Below are 18,136 nucleotides of genomic sequence, written 5' to 3'. Positions count from 1 at the left end.
GCCCTACAGAAAGTAACTCTAGGGGAGTAGACATGAAGGGTAGAGGAGGAGACATGAAAGATTGAAAGAAGGCCACCGGCGCTTGAGTATGAAGAGTAGGGGGAAGGGAGTGTGGAACAGCAAACGTTCAGTGTATTGCCTTTGAAGAGGGAGAACACAACTTGTAGAAGGAAGTGAAACCAGACACTGTCTCATATGGCTGACCCCTGCTTATGGGGCCAGTCAGCTTCAATAGAGCTATGTCTAACAGTGTCTCCTCATTATAGGAGCCAGTGTTTCCCCCATGTGACTTTAATGACAAATTCTCTTTTGTATCATGATTTATTCATTCTTTCAAAGCACTGTTCAGCATCTCCCTTATAGTAGGTCCTGCCCTTGGTGCTGGAATGCAAAGTTGAATCAGACATACATACTTGACCAGGAGGAACTTCAAGTTGAGTAGAGATAAGACATCCATTGTTTTTTATTTGTTAGGTAAACCTATAGTGAACTATTGCACGCCAGGTTCATACTAGAGAAACGATTATCAACTTTTCCCTCAGAGAACTCAAAGTCTGGAGAAGACAGAGAAGTAAGCCTTCAATGACCCTCCCATTAGAGCTGGATTGGAGACGTGGACAGAGCACTGTGTGGGCCCCAAAGAGGGCTGCGTAACCATCTTAGACTGTTCTGGCTGCTACAACAAAATAGGTGGCTTATAAACACAAGGATTTATTTCTCACGGTTCTAAGGGCTGAGAAGTCCAAGATTAAGTTGCGAGCAGATTTGGTTCTAGTGAGAGCCCACTTTCTGGTTCATGGATAGCCATCTTCTCACTGTGTCCTCACGGGGTGCAAAGGGCCAGGGAGCTCTCTGAAGTCTCTTCTGTAAGGGCACTAATCACATTCATGAGAACCCTGTTCTCATGATCTAATCATGCAAACGGCCCCCAAAGACTCCACCTTCCAATACCATTACATGACAGATAAGCTGCCAACACCTAACTCTGGGGGTGGGGACACAGGCAGTCAGTCTGTAGCACTAATCTGGTCTGGAGCAGGCAGCCTAGGGCTCAGGAGACAGGTGACTCGTAAATCTGTGGTGTCACTTAGAGGAGTTTGATACAACAATCTATAGATTGTGATCACATTACCACCGATACCTAGCAGTTAGAAAATGAAATATCTCATGGGGATGTTCAGTTATGTCAAAAGTGAAGTGGACCAGACGGATGGAGATTATTGTCTACAAGAGGGGCCAGCCCTGCCTAAAAAACGTCCCCATGCACATCTCTGACTACTGTTACCCTGAAGGGGCTGAGGATCTGGTGTCATGAGACCTTCTGATCTTTGAAAAGGAACTAGAAATACAGATTACATAAATTCCCCTGATTAAATGTTGACAACTCTAGCAATTATACAAAATGTAAGACACTTATGGACCAACATGGTCTTTGTCAGAACAAATAGCCATTCTGGCTATAACTGGTTACAACCTTCAATTGAGCCAGCAAATGACTCCGATCTTTCAGAGAAATAAACCACAGTTAGCCACAGGGGCTAACTCTACAGGTCCCTGAAGAAGACCAAACATGAGAGGGAAAGAAACACCCCCAAAAAGTCCAGCTGAGACATTTCGGGGAAGCAGATGCTGTTGACAGTAAGGCGACAGAAAGAAGATAGGAGAACAGAGTGTCTAAAAGTCATCAATTTTTCCCCTGAAGTCAGGTCTCACTTGGGACCTTTTGTTTCTAGACATCTCAAACTCCTGAAAGGGGAACAAGGGACATGGGGACATGGGGGCAGGGGGATAAGGGGACAAAGATATCCTAACACTTATGACTGCCATATGGCGTGATCCACTTCCTGATAACAGTTGCTGACTTTTATTGGAAGCGTAGACAGACTGTTGGCCAATTATTTCACAATTTTATCTTTTTATTGTTTCATAACCATACCCATCAGTTGGTTGCACAACCTAACCCCGGGATACAAGTCTCAGGACTCTCTCTGTCAGAAAACTTGAAGACATGGGAAAGATAAGGATTTGCTACATAGCAGAACTACCCACATCAGTAGGCTGGAGACTTTATTTTTCTGTTTTTTAAATAACTTTGTATTTTGACATAAGAATTCCTGGATGCCCTATTCCTAATTCATTAATAGTTAACATTTTGCCTTATTTGTTCCATAATTTGCTGTCTCATCATAGACATGTAATCTATGTGTATACTATGGATAATACATATTTATATATATGTAAATAGATACATATTATTATTACCATTTGAGAGTAAGTTATACCCCTCTACCCCTAAATGTTTCAGTGTATTTCCTAAGAACATAGCCACAGTATCATTATCAAAATTAGGAATTTTAATATTGATACAATACTATTTTTTAATCCATAGTCTATATTCAACTTTCATTAATTGTCCCAATAATGTCTTGCTTAGCTATCCCCCCCGCCCCCTCCCCGGCCGAGATCATGCATTGTATTTAGGCACCATGTCTTCTTAGTGGAGACTTTGTTTTTTCCTTGCCTTTAACACGGATCATTTAATACTCCTAAAAGCTATTCCAAATTACAAGTATTGCAATAGAATTTTCTAAATACTAGAAAAGTAAAGTTTGTTGAATTTTTATGCTGAAATACAGGTCAGGACTGACATAGAGACTTGAAATTTGCTGAATAGCAAAGCTTTGTTAGGACCATAAGGGGAACGAGACTGGTCAAAGGGGCTGAGATGGATTCTTGGGTGCACAAAGCCCTGTTAGCGTAGAAACACAGGGTTTTCTTCTGTTTTACTGGGCCACACATCTCTCTCCCCCCGTCATTGTTCTTAGGGTACAGATGAGGCCTCTGTGCTTCTCAAACTACCTTTGGTGAAGGATCAGTTTTGTTTCTGTGGTTATCAGTGCTTTTCCCCATGTGTCAAGGACTGATCTAGGAAAAGAAATAAAAACAGATTACAAAATTCACATCTTCTTTTTTCATTATTTGATTCTCCTGACAAACTTTCTCAAATTGCTACAGGTTTCTAAAGACTTACTCTGAATTTCGGAACGTATTTCACACCACTGGTACTCAGACCACACTGAGTAGCACTGGTCTGTATTAAATCATGCACCATACTTAAAAAAAAAAAAAGATTTTATTTATTTATTTGTGTGTGTGAAAGAGAGAGTGCAAAAGCAGGAGGAGCGCCAGACAGAGGGAGAAGCAGTTTTCCCGCTGAGCGGGGAGCCCAATTCAGGACTCCATCCCAGGACCCTCGGATTATCACCTGAGCCAAAGGCAAATGCTCAACTGACTGAGCCACCCAGGCGCCCTTAACATGCACGATATTCAATTGTATACGTAAACATCTTTCTTGCTGGAGATGAGTCCCTATCCCTACAGGGCAACAGCCTTCTCGTGGTCATTCCATATCCTCCACAACCTGGAGCAGGAGGCTTTATATCCCAGCAAACTCTATGTGCACATTTGGGCAGGAACTAAAAAACAAAGACTAGGAAGAAAATACAAATTTTATATTTGTAAAAATAACTCAGGCTCTAAAGTCAGGCAAAACGACTTTAGAGCCTCCATTACCTTCTAGCTCTGTGGCGAGTCATTTGTGCCTCTGTGCCTCGGTTTTCTTTCGGTGAAATGTGGATAATAACATGCAACTACGATTGTGAGGCAGAAGTGACACGCTGCTGATACAGCACTCAGCTCGACTACAACACAAAAACTAGTACTCAAATCTCAGAAACAAACTACAATCCAGACTCCCTGGGCAAGCTTTTACTGTAAAGTGCCAGATAAAAAATATTTTAGATTTTGTGGGCCTTACGGTCTGTTTCAATGACTCCTCTCTGCCAGTATACAAAAGCAGTTATACACAAAATGTGGAGGATGGGAAGTAGGCTGTGTCTGAATACAATTTTATTAGTGGACCCTGACATTGGAATCTCATACTGTTTTCGAATGTCACAAAATATTCTTCTTCTTCTGATTTTCCCCCCAACCATTTAAAAATATAAACATAATTCTTAACAAACAGGCCATGCCAAAACAGGCAGCTGGTCAGATCTGGGCTGCTGGATTTTGTCAACCCCTGTGCCTCAATTCAGTTAAGAATGCCTGCTGGGGGCACCTGGGTGGCTCAGTTGGTTAAGTGTCTGCCTTCAGCTCAGGTCATGATCCCAGGGTCCTGGGATCGAGCCCTGCATCGAGCCCTGCATCGGGCTCCCTGCTCAGCAGGGGAGTCTGTTTCCCCCCCTCCCTACCCCTGCTCATGCTCTCTCTTGCTAGCTCTCCCTCTCAAATAAAATCTTCAGAAAAAAAAATGCCTGCTGTATATTATCGCCTTGGGTCTAAAGGCTGGGAAAGTGGGAAAAACTGAATCTGCCATGTGTTAAGGATTCAAAAAATATTTTAAACTTCATTTTGCAATAACTCAGACTTAGAAAAAATGTTGAAAAAAAACAGTACAAAGAATTCCTCGTTTGAGTCCCTGAATGTCAACATTTTACCATATTTGCTTTATTATTCCGTATTTATGTATATACTCATTTTTTCCTGAACTGTTTGAGAGTTACAAAGGTGATGCCCTTTTGTTTCCTAAAAACAAAGATATCCTCTTATATAACCACAGTGCAAGTATCCAAATCCATAAATTAATACAAAACTATTATTTAATCTTCAGACTTTGTATCCTTATCAAACCCAAGATATTAACTTACAGACCTAATTCTGACTTCATCAACTGTCCTACTAACATCTGTATGTGGCAAATGTCTTATACTCATCACTTCTGCTAACTTCCCCAACTACCCAGTGAGACTGATATTATTTTACCAATGAAATAAAATGATTTACCAATTTACCAATGAAAAATGATACCATTTTACCAATGAAGGAACTAAGGCTCAGAAAAGTTAAGTAACTTGCCCACAGTCACACAGATATTAAGTGGCATAGCTGGAATTTTAATTCAAGTGTGTCAGCTTCCAAAGCCCAGCTTTTCAGTACTGGACCAGGGTTGCAGAGTTTGAAAGGGACTTCACCATACAAGGAGAAGCAGTCGGTGTTTCAGGCATGAAAAGAACCTGAGAAGGGAGAGCCAGTGACTATTTCTCAGTTTCTCAAGGAAATGCCCAGTGGGAAAAGAGAAAGGTGTGCACAAATGGAATTTTAGCTATTTTGTTACATAATAGAAAAGGTTTTTGAAACATTTTTAAAAGTAAAATCTAACTTTTTAACTTATTTTGAAAACAGATACAGAAAGTGACACAAAACAAATACACGACTTAATGAGTTCTATTATGGAGAAAACCCTTCCAACCACCCTCCAGTTCAAGAAACAAAAGTCTCTTGCCTCCCAACCCCCAAAAGCCCCTGCATGGGCTGGGTCCCAATCTCAGCTCCTCACCCCCATAGGTAACCACGATTCTTGACTTTTATAGTCATTTCTCCCAGCATTTAAAAACCAAATTGAGGTTTTTTTTAAGGATCCACAAGTTGTACAAAACAGTTAAAGAAAAAAATTATTCTGACACTTGTTAAAATGGTAAGGAAGACTTCCTTTAAGATGTTGTAGTGGGGGCAGCTGGATGGCTCGGTGGCTGAAGCATCTGCCTTTGGCTCAGGTCATGATCTCGGGGTCCTGGGATCTGGGATGGAGCCCTGTGTCAGGTTCCCTGCTCAGCGGGGGTGGGGGTTTGGGGGGGGTCTGCTTCTCCCTCTACCCTTCCCCACACACATGCTCGCACGCGCGCGCTCTCTCTCTCTCTCTCCCTCTCATAAATAACTAAAACCTTAAAAAAAAAAAAGATGTTGTAATAGGGGAGAGACATAGGTTTCAATTTTTTGTTCTTGTTGTTTTTGCTTTTTGTTTGTTTGTTTCAATTCTAAGTAGAGCAAAGACAAAGACAGCTGGAGGTTTATAGCTGACCAGCAGAGTGAGGGGGTTGTGGGTAGAAAATTACAACAGGGGCTATCAGAAAATTCCTGCTAAGGGCAGGTCAAAGACTTAGCAGTCAAAGTTAGGGGATGAGGAACTTGATCAGGTATCAAGACTCAGGGAATTTTCCCTAAACTGATTTAGCAGGATTCTTTGCTAAGACCAGGCAATGCAGGCCAGGCAAGGACAGGAGGAGCCTAACTAAAGTTCAGGAGGGAATCTGTTAATGGCATAATTTAACCTAACATTTTATTTTTCAAAATAAGGAGTTAACAAAATAAGACGTCTAGAAGAAATGAATTTTGTGCTGTCAATTATAACTAATAAAGTTGGAAAAAAATAAATACATGTACCTATTTAAAAGTTATATATATACATATATATAGAAAAGCAAAATAGAACTACCTTATGATCCAGCAACTGCACTACTGGGTATTTACTCTAGAGTACAAGAACACTGTTTCAAAGGGATGCATTCACTCTGATGTTTAAAACAGCATTATTTACAATAGCCAAGATATGGAAACAGCCCAAGTGTCCATCAATTGATAAATAAAGAAGACATCGTGTATATATATAATGGAATATTATTCAGCCATAATAAAGAATAACATCTTGCCATTTGCAACAACATGGATAGAGCTAGAGAGTATTATGCTAAGCAAAATAAGTCAGAGAAAGACAAATACCATATGAACTCACTCATATGTGGAATTTAAGAAACAAAACAAAGAAGTAAAGGGAAAAAAATAAGAGAGACAAAGCGAGAAACAGACTCTTAATTCTAGAGAACAATCTGATGGTTACCAGAGGGGAGGTGGTGGGTGAATAGGTTACCTAGGTGATGGGGATGAGGAACTCACTTGTAGTGATGAGCACACGGCAAGGTATGGAAGTGCTGAATCACTATACTGTACACCTGAAACTAATATAACACTCTGTTACCTAACTGGAATTAAAATAAAAAATTTTAAATAAATAAACTGAAAAAAAAATAGAAGTGATTTCCCTCTGAAACTCAGTTTCCATTAAAGCTGAAACTCTTGCAGTGTCAGTGAAGGGAAGTGGGATTTTCAGAGCTCCTGGGGAACCACCCAGGAAAAGATTCTGTTAACTGAGGCTGCAGAGACTTTTTCTTCCCAAGTGTAAAAAGATATAATACTATTTCACACCCATTTGACAGATTCCCAGCATTGCAAGGATGCTGGGAGACTCATGTGCAAAAATTGAAAGGTGGGAGGTGTTGCTTCTCTTACCTCTCAAAACCCAACCGTGAAGTAGGAATTCTGCAAACCCAGGTGTTTTGCAGGTTGGTAATCAAAATTGATTTTGTCATAGTTGAACCATACCTCTAAAACTAGCACAGTATTTCTCAAATTTAAGCACGCGCTGGAATAACCTGGAACATTTGGAAAAATGCAGATTTCTGAACCTTATTCGTAGAGTTTCTGATTGAGTGTTTCTGGGTGATGCCCTGGAACTTTCATTTCTGACAAGTACCAGGTATACAGTTGGTCCAGGGGCCACACTTCGCGGACTGCTGGATTCGTTTTGCGGACAGTCCGGGACGCAGAGCTAGCATTCCATCTCCTTCACTTAGGTGTATCTGGTCTCAACTTCCCCTTCTGTCCTCTCAAAGCAGCACGGGAGCAAGGAGACCCTTGTTAAAGTCCAACCCCGGGGCGCGTTATCAAGCTGCTGAAAGTCAGGCCTCCTGATTGCCTGTCCAAAGGGTCCCTCCCGGAGGCAGCTGCCTGCAAAACCCAGATAACACTGTCCCGGAGTCACGCGACCGCCCGGGGCCCACAGGTTCGCCCAGGCCCCTCCCCTCTCCCGCCCGCGGCTCTGCGGTGGCGGGGCGGAGCGAGGGGCGGAGCAGGCGTGGGGCCGCTGGCTGGGCCGGTGAGGGGCGGCGCCAGGCCCCGGGTCCTCAGTCAAGTGACGCGGAGCGGCTGGCCCGCGCGCCGACTGCGGAGCGGAGAGGCTGGAGAATGGACTTGCGGGGGGTTGTTCGCATTCTCTTACTACTGCTGGTGCCGCTGCTGCTGGCTTCTGCGCGCGGCCTGAGCGTAAGTCCACAGGACCCCGCGCGGAGGTGCAGTAATAGGGCGCAGGCTGGCGGGGGACCGGGCTGGGGCTGCGGCCACCCGGAGTCCTGGAGGGCGTGGACCTGGGACCCCGGAGTGCGCCCCGGCAGGCAGGCAGCTGGAGGAGCGCAGGCAGTGGACCGGCCCTCCCGTCGGGGGCGGGCCGGGCGGGGCGAGCGTCCTTCCCGGTAAGCTCTGTCGCTCGCGTGCTCAGCCCCGGTCGCCCCTTTCGCTTGGACGCACTTCCCCGTTGGTGCAAGGACGGGGTGAGAGAAGGTGCGCCCAAACCTTTCCAGCTTTGCAGTTTTCCGGGAGGGGGATTCCAGGGAGCCCGCGGCTTTGGAGGGCGCCTTGGGCTGTGGCTTGAGGCGCCCTCCCTTGCCCAGTTCGGGCGCTGCGGAGCGCTCCGGAAGGAGAAAATGGGGTCAGGAGAGGCCCCCGCGATGGGAACGTTGGATTGATTTTCTTCGAGGTGTTCTCTTTTCAAACATCTCGTCCCTTTCTCGCCACTCCCTGCTGCTTACTTTTTTGGCTTGGATTTTCCCGATCTTCAGGGTTTGGGGGTGCAGGCCAAGGGTGGGCAAGAGATAGGCTGCCGGTGGCAGCCGGCGTTGTTGGAGGGAGGTCGGGCGGAGCAAATAGGTGAGGTGGTGGGGGAGTGCAAGATTGGCGGGAGCGGGACAGCCTCAGTTATCTAGTCAGAGCTAAAGCATGGGCCCGAGGGGCCTCCAGACCGCTGCCTGGGGAGGTCAGCGTCACAGTCGCGGAAAGATGGGGGCGGGGGAGGGGCGGACAGGTAATTGAAATGGGCACCTGCCCTTTTGCACGTTTAGCGAACTGACTGTGGTTCCCCCCGAGTTTGGGTGGGCTGATGCTAGGGCGCGTTTTCAGAAGGAAGGGAAATTTGGGCCCGTTTACTTGTAAATTGCATCCCTTGATAAAAGGCTTTCAGTAAGTGCTTAGTCAGAGAAAAGTCATACATTTATCTAAAATCAAGGTTGAAAATTTTAAGTAGTTGAAAAACAGCTGCTGAAATAGTTTAATTTGGGGTTCTAGGGAAAGTCACCTCAAATTGAGTGTTTGCTAACTTCTGTCTACCTCGTCTCTGGCTTCCCTGCCCCATTGTGTGTGTGTGTGTGTGTGTGTGTGTGTGTGTGTGTGTGTGTGTAGGAGCCCTCGGGTGAGAGCTACCCAGCTGTGAGAACCACTGGCCAGGGTGGAGTTGGGGAACTGTTGCAGGGAACAATGGCAGAGAAGATGGGGGGTGGTGGTGGCAGATCTTAACCAATATCTGGGAGGGTTGTGGGAGGAGTGAGATCAGGGCTTATGGATGAGGAGCTGGTGGAAAGGACAGCCCCCTGGAAAACGGGTGAGGTGCAGCACCATCCAGCAGGGTGATACCCAGAGCCTACACAGGAAGGCCAGCTTCACCCCAGGAATTCTTACGTCAGGGGTCTAGGTGTCCTTCCTGGGCCTGGAGCTTCAGAAAGATACCAGCAAACTAGCTTTCCATGATTTCCTTGTTTACACATATATAGAACAGCGGTTCTCAGACTTTAACTGTCCTAGATATTAAAATAGAAAAGTTTAAAATATTTATTAATTTATTTAAGAAATAATAATTCATTATATGTTAACAAACTATATCTTTTGAAAAATAACAATATTTCTCCCCAAACCTTGGGGGAAGAGTGGCACTGTTTTACATTTTTGCAAACTTCTTTTGCGCCTGTCATAATAGATGATAGTTGGGTCCATTCAGTCTTGCCATATCACATGTCATGGAGCCTCTGGAAAACTCCACTGTACACTCATGAGAGAATGAGAATGCAAAAGGCAGTTATAGCTTAGTATTATTATGAACATAATTTTGAGTAAATGTACCTCCTGAAAGGGTCTCCCTGGACCATACTTTGAGAACCGCTAATTTAGAGTAACTTTTTTTATTATTTAAAAAGAAGTCCATATGCTTTGTGGAAAAACTTTTTAAAAAACTATAAGTAAGAAAATGAAAACTGCCCATCATGTTACAATCCGCTATGTTTGTATTTCAATAATAAAGTGTAGCAACCAACTAGTATTTGAGTGGCTTGGATTCAAGGCGGGTTGAGTAGATGTGAGTGGCCGTCAGGTTTTGAATGGGGACAAGGAAGCTCTAATATCCCACAAAGCTGACGCCGGTTCCTGGTTGCAGGCGGAGCTGACCTGGAAACCTCTCCTTGGCCACTGTCCTTTCTAAGGAACTCACCTTCCAGAGCCTGCCAACACACAACTGGCAGGGGACCCTCTTAGGAGCAGAGAAAATGGCGATCTTCAGGCAGCTGTCCTTGGGTGCAAAGGCTGCCCTGGCTGCTGGCACTGTCTTCGTGTCCATGATTGTGTCCCGCTCCTATCTGGCGGGGAGCCTTGAGCTCAGGGCCTGGCGTTGGCTGTTCCGCCTGCAGCTTGCCCTGTTTGCCAACTCGCTCATGCTCATTGGCTCCCTCTACATCTGGCGTAGTGCAGTCAGCAACCTCAGCCACTCCCCAGTCGCAGAGTCTGCCTGTTTTCAGCTTTGGAAGATGGCTGTTGTAGCATTTCTGGCCCTGGCCCATTCCAGTTTCTTCACCATGCTCTTTTTAGTGGCCGAGGAGCCCTATCTCTTTTCCTTGGCAGCCTACTCCTGCCTTGGGGCATACATCATCATGGTCTTCTTCCTCTGTACCCTCAGTGGCATGGAGCAGGCCTACCAGCTCTTGGCCTGGCACAGTGGTAGGGTCGTGGGCAGCCTTGACAAGACAAGGAAGCTGGCGGTCAGGCCGGCCCTGGCAGTGGCAGTGACCGCTGTGCTCAGCGTGGTTGGGCTCCTGAACGCCGCCCAGCCCCCAGCCGTGAAAACCGTGGCGGTGCCCATTCATCAGCTGCCTCCCTCGATGGACAGGCTCAAGGTCGTGCTCCTCTCAGACATTCACTTGGGCCCCACGGTGGGCAGGACCAAGATGGAGATGTTCGTGAGGATGGTGAATGGGCTGGACCCAGATGTCACTGTGATCGTGGGTGACCTCTGCGATTCAGAAGCCTCTGTCCTCCGCACCGCTGTAGCTCCTCTGGGCCGGCTGCACTCACGCCTCGGCACCTACTTCGTCACGGGGAATCACGAGTACTACACGTCAGACGTCAGCAACTGGTTTGCGCTTCTGGAATCCCTGAACGTCAAGCCCCTTCACAACGAGAACGTGAAGATTTCGGCCACGGGGGCCCAGCACGGGGGTGGTGAGGATGAGGACTGGATCTGCTTGGCTGGGGTAGACGACATCGAAGCAGACATCCTGCACTACTCCGGCCACGGCATGGATCTCGTCAAGGCCCTGGGGGGCTGCAGCCCTGACCACACCACTGTCTTGCTAGCTCACCAGCCACTGGCTGCCAAGAGAGCCCTGCAGGCTCGGCCAGATATCAACCTGATTCTTTCTGGACACACGCATGCTGGGCAAATCTTCCCCTTGAACGTGGCGGCCTATCTCTTGAACCCCTTCTTCGCTGGCCTCTACCAAGTGGCCCAGACTACATTTGTATATGTCAGCCCAGGCACAGCCTACTATGGGATACCCATGAGATTGGGTAGCAGGGCGGAGATTACGGAGCTCATCCTGCAGCGGGCTCCCTGAACCCGGCCCTGCCTCCTATGCCTCTTCAGTGCCCTTGCCCTTCACCGTCCATCCCTCCTTACGGCGGGTTTCCTGCTTTCCCCCTCCAGCCTCTCCTGCCCAGCCCTGCCAATACACGCTTGGTCACAAGCCTGGCTTGAACAGTGATTTGTGCTGGGGCTGCCTGGCAAGTCTAGGCTGGTGGACTCTGCAGAAGGCCAGTTACTTTTTTATACGTATCTGGGAGGCCACTCAAGTCACATATATAAGAACGAGCAACTATTTCCCAGATGATGTGGAGGAAGCTCTCCTTCTCTGCAGAGCTCACAAGGCTGAACTGAAACGTGGGGTTGCTTGAAAGGGATACCTCTAGAAAGCAGAACAGAGAGGAACACTGGAATTTTTAAACCCTCTTTAGGACTTAGGCGGTTTCCAGGATCATTGATCCAGAGCTTTCTGGGGAAGGGGCAGCATTGCTGGGTAATCTGGGAGAACAGGCAAGAGGGAGGCCCCTCTGGCTGCTGGAGAAGAATGTTTCCTTTTCCCTCTTGGTTCTGTCAGAGTCACCTTTATTGAGGGCATCAGCCAAACCCACAGGGACACCGGGCTCAGGCTGTTCCAGGCCTGGAGTGCTGCTATTTTGTTGCCTGTGCTCTTGGGGATCGGGGGCGGGGTGGGGTGGAAAGAAACAGGAGCACAGTGGGGGGCGTTGGTAATAGTACTGCTGCTTAGGAATTCGGAGGGGGTTTGCTTCCCTGGTCTCCTTTCATTCAACACTTGGGTGAGGTAATTAGGGTAGGCTACTTTGGCCTCCTTGAAGGTGAGAAAACTGAGGCAGGGAGAAGCAGGGCGCTGGCAACATGACAGGGTATATAGGAGGCTCTTGGCCAGAAGCCGGGTCTTCCGCCTCCCTGTCCACAGTCCGATGCTTAAGGAGCACTACCCGTGACAAGTGAGTGTAGGACTCAAACACATGCAACTGTGCAAAGAGAATGAACAGGGCTCCAGAACCTGATGGTCTCTCAGGGCCTGGAAGGAGGTTGGCTCCTTTCAGCGTATGATGTCTGTAACGTTGGAAGAAGAGTAGAGAAAGTGGAGCCCTCCCACCCCCCCCAGGTTTGGGTCATGTGTTTTATGAGAAACTGAGGTTCGCTCTCTATCGGGAAGTTGAGGTTGCATGGGGAAGTGGCGGGGCTTTGTGCTCTAGCAGGGCCTCGAGACCTTCCCTCCCCCTGGCCCCTGGCTGTGGAATGCCGGGACTGTCTTCCCTGCTGGGTGACTTCCACGCCAACACCCACCACTCCACCCCTCACCCTGTCCTGACCCCATCAGCGTTGTCCTAGGGCTCTGGCCATAGAACCATAGCACCATGCTGCTGGGCTCTGGACCCTCTGGAGTGACCTTACCCCATTGGGCAAGCCTCTTGTGCCAGAGGCAAGAGACCCTTCAGCCTAGGGTAGCAATCAATAAGCTGTCCTGTTGGAAAAGGCCTCATTGAGAAGCCTGGGGACCTGGGCTCAGCATTGACTTTTTTGTAATTGAGAGTCTTTCTCCAACGGGGAACAAAAACACCACTCTGCCTGGAGAAGCTCACCGTGCTGCTCATGGGTCAGGTAGCGCCGGCAGATGACTTGACCTCACTGAGCCTCGGTTTCCCTCACCCGAAAATGAGGATAATTCTATCTACCTCAAGATTGTTTCATGGGGCTGGTATTAAGACGTGGAGTAAGGTACATGTGGCCCAGTCCCAGAGGAAGCGCTTGGTGGTGGTAATATTTAAACATCACATGGGGCACACTAGGTTGCAGTGCTGGGCACAGGTGCCCAGAGAATTTATGGTGGCAGACCTGGGCGATGCTGCCTGCAGCCAGGTCCAGTGACCTGTTAAAGCAGCAGCTGCTGGGGGTCTGCTTTCCTTGGCTTGTGCTACAGTATCCTTGTGTCCCTGGCCAGAGGGAGTTTTCTTCATTTTCCTCCTGTCTTCCTGGTGTATAACAGAATCCTAGGTGATCCCGGAGACCACCTTTCTTGTTTGCAGGCAGTTGAGGTATTGACAGCAAGCTTTCCAGGCAAATTTAAAATCTGTCTTTGAGTTGAGATTTCAGTGGTTTCTTTATTTTGTATCCCCTTGTGCTTCATCGTCCTTGCAGCCAGAAGTAAGTTTGCAGAACAACTTATTCAGAACTGAAGAAAGGAACCCTGGCTTTTCTTTTAATACATTTTGCAGATGGTGGGATTACAGGGAGGTGAAGTGCTTCACCCGGGGCGGCGGCCCAGCTCCCGCACTCCGACTCCTTCCTCCATGGCTCTGGCCACCCCTCACGTGCCTCACGAGGACTGCTCTTCCAAACCCTCTCCGTTCCTTGTGACCGGACCCCATTTTTTGGGTCATTCCAGTTGACTTTCCAGTTCCCATTTGTTTCGATCTCACCAGACTGTTCTCATTGGTGCCATTTGTCGTCCAGCCTGAGGTGCAGCTGGTGGTGGTTGACGTGCCTATCTTTTTGGACCTTTTCCATCAGTGTTCTGAGTGTCATGAAATTAGCTTCCTTACTTTTTCATCTTGCATCTTTGTCTCTTCTTTCTCCTGAAGGCCATCATTTTGCAGTCTTGTGTACCCTTCGTCCTGTTCTGAAGTCCTTGCTTGACTGATTTCTTTCTACTCCCGGCAGTGAGACAGGTCCATCCTATGTGTCTCAGGAATACTGAGCAGCGTCTGCTCATGCATGGTTTATATCCCATGGTGAGGTTGACTTGTTCCCAGCAGAGATTCCTCCGTTCCTGTGCAGATGTGGCCCTGGCAGGCCGCTCTCCACGTCACCCTTTGCACCTGTTCCCTGTTCCTCACTCACTTACCTTCGTTGTTTTGCTTGTTTATGGCTGGGGAAGGTGATGAGGAACATTTCTGAAGCTTGAAAATTCTTTCAATTTCCTTTTAGTTTCTTTTTCTAAAATTTGTTAAACACAAGTTAAAATGAAATGTAATGCTTTTTAAAAATTAACAATAGCATGTGAAATATACTATTGTTATAAAATCTCAATAAACTAATGCTGTGTCATCCTTTCCAAACATCCAGCCATCCTTTTCTCCCCTTATTTTGTTTTAGACTTTCTATTGTGAAAAAGTAAAAATATTCACAAAGTAGAGAGAACAGTATACTGAATCCCCAGGTTTATCATGCAGCTTCAATAATTATGACTGTCTTGCTGTACGTTCTCATGTACCACTGCCCACTACTCTTTTTTCTTTTTTGGCTGGAATATGTTAAACCAAATTGTAGAAAACATAACTTTAGACACACCTGGGTGGCTCAGTCAGTTGAGCATCCAATTCTCGATTTCAGCTCAGGTCGTGATCTCAGGGTCCTGAGATCGAGCCCCACGTCAGGCTCTACGCTCATGCTTGAGATTCTATCCCCCTCTCCTTCTGCTCCTCCCCCCCATGTGCACACGTTCTCTCTCTCTCTCTGTCTCTCAAATAAATAAATAAATAAAATCTTTTTTTTAAAAAGCACATCCGTAATGTCATTGTATCCAATAAAGGTAATAGTAATTCTTTAACATTATTTAATACCAAGTTAGGAGGTCTGGGGCTGAAGCTAGGTCTCCTACCTCTCAATAAAAGTGTGTTTTTCCCCTGACTCATGGTTAAGTAGTTGTATCTGAGTACAGGATTGAGTGAAAGTAACTGTGCAGAGAATTCATGTTCCGTTTTTCCTGATTATGTCAATTGTCTTTTTCTTTTTATTGTGATAAAAAACAAACAAACAGGTAGTGTAAAACACCATCTTAATGATTTTTAGGTGTGCAGTTCGATAGTGTTAAGTATATTCACATTGTCATGAACCCCACCCATGAAACAGTAACTCCTCTTTCCCCCTCCCTGCTGGCAACCACCATCTCTGGGTACCTCATATAAGTGGAATCAAACATTACTTGTCTTTTTGTGACTGGCTTATTTCACTTAGCATCACATCTTCAGTGTTCATCCATGTTGCAGTATGACAAGACTTCCTTTTTAAGGCTGAATAATATTCCATTATATATATATATCCTACATTTTGTTCCATTCATCCATCAGTGGACATTTGGGGTGTTTCCACCTCTTGTGTACTGTGAATAGTGCTTCTATGAACATGGGTGTGTATATATCTCTTCGAAGTCCTGAATTCTGTTCTTTTGGATACATACCCAGAAATGGGATTGTTGGATCGTATGTTAGTTCCATTTTTCCTTTTTTGCAGAACCTCCCTACTATTTTCCATAGCAGTTGCACCATTTTACACACCCATCAGTGCACAAGAGCTCCGTTTCTCTACATTTCCACCAAAACTTGTTCGTTCGTTCGTTCGTTCTTTCTTTCTTTCTTTCTTTCTTTGCTAATGTTGTGAGGTGATAATGTGGTTTTGATTTGCATTTCTCTGATGATTAGTGATGTTGAGCATCTTTTCCTATGCTTATTAGCTATTAGCCTATCATCTTTGGAGAAATGTCCATTCAGGTCTTTTGCCTATTTAAAAATCAGGTTATTTGATTTTTGTTGTTACCGAGTTATAGGAGGTCTTTATATATTCTGGATATTAACCCCTTAGCAGGTATATGATTTGCAAATATTTTCTCCCATTCCAAAATTGACTTTTCACTCTGTTGATTGTGTCCCTTCATGCACAAAAGTTTTTAAGTTTGATGTCTTATTTGTCTATTTTCATTTTTGTTGCCTGTGCTTTGGTGTCATATCCAAAAAATAATTACCAAATCCAATGTTAAAGCTTTTCCCCTTTGTTTCCTTCTAGGAGCTTTATAGTTTGGGGTCTTATGTGTAGGTCTTTGATCCATTTTGAGTTAATTTTTGTATATGGTGTAAGGTAAGGGTCCACCTTCATTCCTTTGCATGTGGATATCCCATTTCCCCAGCATCATTTCTTGAGGAGACTGTCCATTCCCTGTTGAGTTGTCTGAGGGTCCTTGTTGAAAACCATTTGAGCATATGTGTGAGGGTTTATCTCTGGCCTCTCCACTCTATTCCATTGATCTATTTCTCTGTTTTTGTTTTTAAAGATTTTATTTATTTGAGAGAGAGAGAAAGAGCATACGTGGGGTGGGGGAGGGGCAGAGGGAGAGGGAGAAGCAGACTCCTTGCTGAGCAAGGAGCCCAACATGGGGCTCAATCCCAGGACTCAAGATCATGACCTGAGCCAAACGCAGACACTTAACTGACTGAATCATCTAGGCGCCCCTGTTTGTCTGTTTTTATGCCAGTATTGCACCATATTGATTACTGTAGCTTTGTAATATTTTTTGGAATCAGGAAGTGTGAGTCTTCCAACTTTATTATTTTTCAAAATTGTTTTGGCTACTTGAGGTTCCTTGAAATTCCATATGAATTTTTCTATTTCTGCAAAAAAATGCAGTGGAGTTTTGCTAGAGATTGCATTGAATCTATAGATCCCATTGGTTAGAATGGACATCTTAATACTCAGTCTTCTGTGAACACAGGATATCTTTCCATTTATTTATTTTTTTCAGCAGTGTTTTGTAGTTTTCAGTGTATGAGTCTCACCTCCTTGGTTAGGTTTATTAAGTATTTTATTCTTTTTGATGCCATTGTAAATGGAACTGTTTTCTTAATTTCCTTTTCAGATTGTTTATTGTCACTGTATAGAAATGCAGCTGATTTTTATATGTTGATTTTGTATTCTGCAATTTTACTGAATTTGTTTATTAGTCATGACAATTTTGTGTGTGGGGGGTACATGGAATCTTTTCTTTCTTTTTCTTGCCTTGTTGCTCTGGCTAAGACTTCCAATACTCTGTTGAATAGAAGTGGTAAGAGCAAGCATTCTTGCCTTGTTTCTGATCATAGAGGAAAAGCTTGTGGTCTTTCTTCATTGAGTATGATGTTAACTGTGGACTCTCATATATGGCCTTTATTACGTTGAAGTGATTTCCTTCTATTCCTAGTTTGTTGAGTATTTTGTTGTTGAAATGGTGTCGAATCTTGCCAAATCTGTTTCTGCCTCAATTAAGATGATCATGTGGTTTTTGTCCCTTATTCTGTTAATCTGGTGTATTACATTGATTGATTTTCATATGTTGAACCATCATTGCTTTACAGGAATAAATCTCGCTTGGTCATGGTGTACAGTCCCTTTAATATGTTGTTAAATTCAATTTGCTCGTACTTGTTGATGATATTTGCATCAATATTCATCAGAAATATTGGTCTATAGTTTTCTTGTTGTGTCTTGCCTTGAGTAGGTATTAAGGTAATGTTAGCCTCATAGAATGAGTTTAGAAGCCTTTCTCTGATTTTTTGGAAAAGTTTAAAGAAAATTGGTGTTAATTCTTCTTTAAATGTTTGGTAGAATTCTCTAATGAAGCCATCTGGCCCTGGGTTTTCTTTGTGATTTTCAGCTACTGATTCAATTTTCTTTCTAGTTATTGGTCTCCTCAGATTTTGTTTCTTCATGATTCAGTCTTGGTAGGTTGTATGT

At 45.2% G+C, this 18,136-nt stretch overlaps 2 protein-coding genes across 6 annotated transcripts in view; both read left to right on the top strand.

Annotated features, from left to right (window-relative positions):
- The first annotated feature begins 7,860 nt into the window (after positions 1 to 7,860).
- TMPPE (transmembrane protein with metallophosphoesterase domain) lies at positions 7,861 to 11,792 on the top strand. 3 transcript variants are annotated; one of them, XM_040636998.1, is made up of 2 exons: positions 7,861 to 7,998; positions 10,211 to 11,792. In XM_040636998.1, exon 2 carries the CDS (start codon positions 10,320 to 10,322, stop codon positions 11,661 to 11,663), a length of 1,344 nt encoding a protein of 447 aa, XP_040492932.1. In that variant the 5' UTR covers positions 7,861 to 7,998; positions 10,211 to 10,319; the 3' UTR covers positions 11,664 to 11,792. The 3 variants fall into 3 exon arrangements, with proteins under 3 accessions (XP_040492932.1, XP_008708729.1, XP_008708734.1); XM_008710507.2 differs by lacking the exon at positions 7,861 to 7,998 and adding an exon at positions 8,173 to 8,292; XM_008710512.2 differs by lacking the exon at positions 7,861 to 7,998 and adding an exon at positions 8,177 to 8,282.
- Positions 7,872 to 18,136, top strand: part of GLB1 (galactosidase beta 1) — an 82,606-nt gene continuing 72,341 nt past the window's right edge. For 2 of the 3 annotated variants that reach the window (XM_040636996.1, XM_040636995.1), the window contains exon 1: positions 7,872 to 7,998. In XM_040636996.1, coding sequence (XP_040492930.1) covers positions 7,921 to 7,998 — 78 coding nt within the window. In that variant the 5' untranslated portion in view covers positions 7,872 to 7,920. Of the gene's footprint in view, positions 7,999 to 8,172; positions 8,293 to 18,136 lie in introns of those variants that run through there. The other variant, XM_040636997.1, reaches the window with a different exon arrangement.

This window comes from Ursus maritimus, unplaced genomic scaffold (genome assembly GCF_017311325.1).
Source record: "Ursus maritimus isolate PB19 unplaced genomic scaffold, ASM1731132v1 scaffold_20, whole genome shotgun sequence".
NCBI classification, from domain to species: domain Eukaryota; kingdom Metazoa; phylum Chordata; class Mammalia; order Carnivora; family Ursidae; genus Ursus; species Ursus maritimus.
The sequence above is the reverse complement of the archived record's forward strand: the minus strand, read 5'-3'. Positions and strand labels throughout refer to the sequence as shown.